The 6,638-nt window shown below is 52.1% G+C and overlaps 1 protein-coding gene across 1 annotated transcript; it reads left to right on the top strand.

Annotated features, from left to right (window-relative positions):
* The first annotated feature begins 391 nt into the window (after positions 1 to 391).
* LOC137817861 (uncharacterized) lies at positions 392 to 1,834 on the top strand. Its single transcript, XM_068621086.1, has 3 exons — positions 392 to 554; positions 636 to 1,582; positions 1,667 to 1,834. The coding sequence occupies exons 1-3, from the start codon at positions 392 to 394 to the stop codon at positions 1,832 to 1,834; spliced, it is 1,278 nt and encodes a 425-aa protein (XP_068477187.1).
* The last annotated feature ends 4,804 nt before the right edge of the window (positions 1,835 to 6,638 follow it).

The raw sequence follows: 6,638 nt of genomic DNA, 5'->3' as shown, positions 1-6,638 counted from the left end.
TTGAGAGGGAGCTCCTCACCGAAATAAACGTCGCCCCTGCCCAGCTACACCCCAATAGCTGGGCCTTCATCAAGGCGTTTGGAATCCTCTCGGGTATTTTGGCCAGCCCTCTTCTGTAGATATATTCCTCCACTTCTTTGAGGTCAAAAAACAAGGGAAAAGCCTCTGGGTCAGCTTCAGCGGCATCTCCAGAAGAATTATTCTATCCCTGTTCCAACAATCCTACAAGGGATGTAGAGGGAAGTTCTTCAAAGTATGCTGCACTGAACACGACCGCACAGCGCTGGACGGCTTCCCTCTATACTGGGTGAGGGAGCCAAAATTGACCAAGCCCAAGACCCTGGACGAACTACCCTCGACCGATCGAGAGTTGTGTTTGGTCTTGGCCAATATGGGGGTAATCTTTAACACTGCTGAGCTGATAGTACGTGAATACGACTCTGCAGCCCTTACCCAATACCTTAGTATGGGAATTAATCCCCACTCACCCTCTACGATTTCTGATTCTGCTAGTGTATACTCCTGTCAATTTGTAAACCGTTTGTCTGCTTTAGGTCTCCATAGTGTATCTGATTATGCTTCATGCTTCGACTTGGCCTGTGTCTAACCTTTGCTTGTTTGCTTCTTTGGTGTAGGTTCAGTAATGGATGTGAGTAAACGAAAGAAGCTTGCCAGGGCCCTAGCAGCCCGTGGCAAGACTACATCCGAAGGAGCTGGCGCCTCCGCACACCCAGCCCCTGAGTATACTCTTCCAACCTCCCCAACATCCCATACTCAAGCTCTCCCAACATCAACACCTTCCCAAGACCTTCCTTCTCCACATGCCACCCAAACTCCTACCTCTCCAGCCCCCATCTCTACCGTTCCCCTAACCATTGTTGAAACCGCAACCACACCAGCCCCCCTTGGCAAAGGAAAAGGGGTGGTGGTGATTCCTTCTAGGGACGACGAGGATACCGAGGATGGGCCAAACTTCAAGAGGAGGAGGACCATCAAGGTTGTTACCTCCCACTCTGCCTCCAACCATAGCGCTGAGTCACTGAGGGAGCTTCCCCCAAGTGCTTCTTCACCGCCCCATCAGTTAGCCTCGGGGAATGGGGTTGAGTCTGCACCCACACCTACCCCTGCGCTGGCTCCAGAGCTTCCCCAACTGGTCCAACATTTATTGAGGGGCTTCCTGCACCAGGCGACGCCAGGAGGCCCAACTGGCAAGGCCGTGGAGGAAGGTATTGCCTATTCCTTCAGGGAATACCTTTCTCACGCCTGCTCTTGGCGAGAACAAGCTGAAGCCAAGGCTAGCGACCGCCAGGCTCTTGAGAACGAGTTGGCCTTGCTGAAAGAGCAGACCAAGACCCAGGAGCGTCGCTGGTTCCACCAAGAAGTCGCCTACCAAGACACTCTGAAGGAGGCTCAAAAGGCTAAGGAGGAAGCTAACAAGAGACTCCACGAAGCTGGCCAAAAATATGTTGAGCTTCTGGGGCAGACTGTGCCTCTTCGCGTTGAGATTGCTGAGCTCAAAGACGCTGTCGAAGCTTCCAAGTCTAGAACGAAAGACCTTGAGGACCGCTGTGTCTCTAAAGAGGTAAACTGGGGCAAGGTGGAGGGGGCGCTTGCTGCCAGGACTGAGGCCTTCGACCTGCTGAAGATTGATTTTTCCAAACTGTAGGCAGAGAGGGATGAGCTGTCTAAGCAACTGGCAGAGAAAACCGAGGCCTTGGTGGCCAAAGAGAAAGAAATGGCCTCCCAAGCTGAGCACTTTCAGAAGACTGAGAAAAAGCTGGTCGACGATGCCGCGGGCGCATTTGCTGAGGGGTTCGTAGAGGCCCTAGCCTAGGTGGCGTGTGAACATCCAGGGGTTGACACCTCCAAGTGCGGCGCTTCTAATCACATCGTCGAGGGGAAGATCGTTCCCTTAGATCTTTCTGAGGACTAGCCTCACCCTTTCCTTTGTAATCTCATAACTATTACTTGTACTGCAACACTGAATACACCTGAACCTTTTATTTTCATATACTTGCTTATGCTTATCTTCCTTTACTGCTCGGAAAATGTGTCTGCACTTTACCTTTGGGTCACCCTGTTTTGCTTGTCTGTTATTGTCTTTACTTGCTGTTTCAAAGGCGTATCTGCTGCTTACCTTTGACTTATTTCGCTATGCTTATTTACTTTACGAACTATGGGCAGCACGTGCCTTTCTTTCTCATTCTTCTCACTAAGTCATCGTGCGTACCCTTCACTTGGATTTCATTATCTCAACCTTTACTTATCCTTCGTATCTATGAGGCGTCATCGGCCTCGACGTTGCCTAAAGGCATAGGAGGACTCACCTTCGCTTGCCTCATCATCGCTTAAAGGCGAAGGAGGACTTTCCTTGTAAAAGCTTACGCGCTAGATGCCCACACTCGGGGAGAGGCTTGCTAAAAGCAAAGCCGTTTCGTCCTCAGTGTGCTTTGGCATTAGGAAAAAGTCACATTCGGTGCCCACGCCCAGGGAGAGGTTTGGTGAAGCAATGCCGTTTCGTCCCTGGAGTGTCTAACCAGCAAGGCAACTGGTCCTTAACTCTTGCACTTGGTGCCCACGCCCAGGGAGAGGCCTGCTGAAAGCAGTACCGTTTCGTCCCCGGTGTGTCTAAAACACCGAGGCAGCTAGTTCTGATCTCTTGCACTTGGTGCCCACACTCGGGGAGAGGCCTGTTAAAGCAGCACCGTTTCGTCCCCGGCGTGTCTAAACATCAAGGCAGCCAGTGTACTTTGGTGCCCACACCCAGGGAGAGGCTTGCTAAAGTAGTGTCGTTTCGTCCTTGTGGTGTCTAAAACACCAAGATGACTAGGGACTTGGCGTTTACGCTTAAGGAGAAGGTTTCCCGAAGGATGGCGCTTTTCCTTTTTGGCGTGTATCTACACCAAGGCGCCTGGTTCTCCACTGTTTCGAACTTTATTCTCTACCCTCGACGCCCACGCCCGAGAGAGGCACCTCCACGTCTCCTCTCGGGGTGTCTAAACATCAAGGTGGTGGGTCCGTCTCTTACCGAACCGCATTATCTTTGCTTAGCGTTTCTTTACATCGTAATAAGGAAATCTTAAGACAATGTATGCTCAAACTGATTTTACTCGGGTGACCTTATTAAAAAACCCCCGAAAGGGAAAAAGAGTGTCCCCTCAACTGTATACTACATCAAGTCTTTAACTAAAATAAAACTTCAAATTAGCTGCGTTCCAGGTGCGTGGGATGGGGCCTCCCTCCAGAGTCTCAAGCTTGTACGAACCGTTCCCCTTAGCCTCGGTGACTCTAAAGGGTCTGGTCCACTTGGGAAACAGCTTGTTCTCCAACTCATATGGACGAGCCTTTCGCATGACCAGGTCAACTACTTGGAACTGCAGCGACTTCACCTTAGAGCTGTACTGATGCTCTACCCTTCTCTTCACAGCCTCAGCCTTGATTCTTGCCTCTTCTCTTGCCTCGTCCAACAGGTCTAAGTTTACCCTCCTCTCCTCGTCCAACAGGTCTAACTTTGGAAACGCGGTGAGCTCTCGTGTATCTCCACCGGGATCATCGCATCCGACCCATATACAAGGCTGAATGGCGTCTCCATGGTGGAAGACTAGGGCGTGGTGTGATAAGCCCACACTATCCTTGGTACTTCCTCCGCCCAAGCTCCTTTGGCCTTCTCAAGCCTCCTCTTCAATCCTCTCAACAAAATTCTATTCGCGGACTCCACCTATCCGTTCGTCTTGGGGTGTTCGACTGATGCGAACACTTGTTTGATGCCCACCTCTGCACACAACTTTCCCAACTGCTGGCTTGCAAACTGAGTGCCATTATCTGAGACCAGGCGCCTCGATACACCGAAACGACACACAATGTTTTTCCAAACAAAGTGTTGTACCTTATGTGCAGTGATCTGTGCCACCGGTTCTGCTTCTATCCACTTCGTGAAGTACTCAATAACAACTATCAAGTACTTCATCTGCCTTATCGCCAATTGGAAAGGGCCTAAGATGTCGATCCCCCAGGTGTGGAAAGGCCATGGACTGCATATGGACCTCAACTATTCTGGCGGCACCTTGTGCCAATCGGTGTGGTGTTGGCACTGCCTGCACCGCTGGGCGTACCTTACACAATCTTCCCTCACGGTTGGCCAATAGAAACCCGCACATACTACCTTGGATGCCAACAATCTTCCCCCCACGTGGCTCCCACAAATCTTTTCATGGAGTTCAGACATTATCCTTGTGCACTCATCCCCACTCACACACGTCAAGATTGGGTGTGTAAACCCATGCCTGAATAACATTCCATCCACCAGGGTATACCTTGCGGAGTTTCTTTTCACCTTTTTGCCCTCTTCTGGCTCTGCTGGGAGGATCCCATATGGAAGGTAGCGCCTATAAGGTGTCATCCACGTATCTCCCTCTTCCAGGGCGCACACTTGCATGAGATCCTCTACTGTCGGCGAGGTCGGATAGACACTTACACTAGGGGCTCTCGCCATCTCCTGAGTCAAGGACCGATGACTCCCCGACTTTCCCTTGGATGCACTAATCTGAAGGACGTCCACTCTGTTATCTACCACAAACTTTCGCGGTGCCTTGAGGGTCTCTTGGATGACCGTCCTCTACCTTCCCCCCTTGCCTGAGCTGGCCAGCTTGGCGAGCATGTCAGCACAGACATTTTGCTCTCTTGGGACGTGCACCAACTCAAACGCCGTGAACGCCCCCTTCAGCACTTGGACGTACATCAAATACGCAGCAATTTGCGGATCCTTAGCTTGATATTCTCCAATCACCTGCCCCGTGACCAGCAGCGAGTCACTCTTTGCCAACAGGCTCCGCGCGCCCATTTCTTTGGCTCAGAGCATTCCTGCGATAAGGGCCTCGTACTCTGCCTGGTGTTTACTTGCCTTGAAGGCGAACCTCAGGGCTTACTCGATCAACACCCCGTTGGGCCCCTCCAAGACTATCCCAGCCCCGCTTCCCTACTGATTCGAGGATCCATCTACTGACAAAACCCACTGGAAATCAGGCCCCTCCTCCAGTTGGGCGCCTCCTGGTGAGAGCTCTGCCACGACGTCTGCATAGATATGTCCCTTGATGGACCCCCTAGGCTCATATACTATATCAAACTTTGATAGCTCCACCGCCTAGCGAACCATCCTTCCAGCAACATCTGGCTTCAGCAATACCTTCTGGATGGGGAGGCCCGTCATTACTACCACCGAAAAACTCTGGAAATAGTGGCGGAGCCTCCTGGCAGAGAACACCACTGCCAGAGCTGCTTTCTCTAAAGACTGATACCTCGTCTCCGGGCCCTGCAAGGCCTTGCTTACGAAGTATTTAGGCTTCTGCACCCGATCCTGCTCCTGAACCAGCATAGAGCTGATGGCCCACTCTTGCAAAATACAACCGGAGGGGCACGCCTGTCCGTGGATTGCATAATACAGGAGGCGTCGCCAGGTACTCCTTCAGCTTGAAGAAGGCTGCCTCACACTCTTCTGTCCACACGAAGCGGTTGTTCCTCTTCAGGCACTGGAAATACGGGTGGCCTTTATCTCCACCAACAGATACGAACCTTGACAAGGCCGCCATACACTCTGTCAACTGCTGCACTTCCTTTACTGAGGTTGGGCTCCTCATGGCGATGATTGCTGCACACTTATCGGGGTTCGCCTCTATCCCCCACTCAGTGAGCATGAATCCCAGGAACTTACCCGCCTCAACCCCAAAGACGCACTTCTTAGGGTTTAACTTGAGGTGGTACTTAGCTATGGTGGCAAACAGCTCTTTCAGATCAGCTGTGTGTCACCCCCTCTCCTGCGAGGTCACCACCATGTCGTCCACATAGGCTTGCACATTCCTACCCAACATGGATGCAAGGACCTTATCCATCAACCTTTGGTAGGTGGCGCCCACGTTCTTCAGCTCAAACGACATCACCTTATATCAGTAACATGTCTCGGTCATGAATTTCGTTTTGCTCTCGTCCCGGGGATGCATCTTGATCTGATTGTACCCCGAAAACGCATCCAAGAAACTCAGCATCTTGCAACCTGAAGCACTATCTACCAACGCGTCGATGCTGGGTAAAGGATACGAGTCCTTAGGGCACGCCTTATTTAGGTTAGTGAAATCCACACACATCCTCCACTTCCTATTTGCCTTCTTCACTAGGACCACATTGGCAAGCCACTCAGGGTACTGGATCTCCCTGATGTGACCGGCACTCAGCAACTTCCTCGTCTCCTCCTGCATGACGAGGCGCCTTTTCTCGTTAAACTTCCTTCTTCTCTGTCGTACAGGGCGAACCTTGGGTTCCATGGTGAGATGATGGCTTATAAAATCTGGGTCGATGCCGGGCATGTCCGAGGCAGACCATGCAAAGGCGTCCAGGTGGCGCGAGATGACGGCCGCCACCTGGTCCTGCTCCTCTTGGCTCAAGCGTCGCCCCAAACAAAAGGTTCTGCCACCTATCTGCCTCTCGACCACGTTCTCAACCGGCTCCGATCGTCTCTCCCGGGCGTCCACGCACGAGCCACGCCACGACCTCCGTCTTCCCTCGCCACGCCACCTACCAGTGCCTCCTTTCCGGGCTATGCCCTAGTGGGCGTTCTATTTTTGTACACGCCCCCTTCGGGCGTCTCC

This window comes from Phaseolus vulgaris, chromosome 10, assembly GCF_000499845.2.
Source record: "Phaseolus vulgaris cultivar G19833 chromosome 10, P. vulgaris v2.0, whole genome shotgun sequence".
Classification (NCBI taxonomy): Eukaryota; Viridiplantae; Streptophyta; class Magnoliopsida; order Fabales; family Fabaceae; genus Phaseolus; species Phaseolus vulgaris.
Note: the sequence above shows the minus strand (reverse complement) of the source record. Positions and strands in the feature narration are given on the sequence as shown.

Excerpts from the sequence above, each read along its gene's own strand:
- LOC137817861 (XM_068621086.1), top strand. The coding sequence starts at position 392 with ATGGGGGTAATCTTTAACACTGCTGAGCTGATAGTACGTGAATACGAC. Across the intron at positions 555-635 it reads AAACCGTTTGTCTGCTTTAG|GTTCAGTAATGGATGTGAGT; the intron begins GTCTCCATAGTG and ends TCTTTGGTGTAG. Across the intron at positions 1,583-1,666 it reads ACCGCTGTGTCTCTAAAGAG|GCAGAGAGGGATGAGCTGTC; the intron begins GTAAACTGGGGC and ends TCCAAACTGTAG.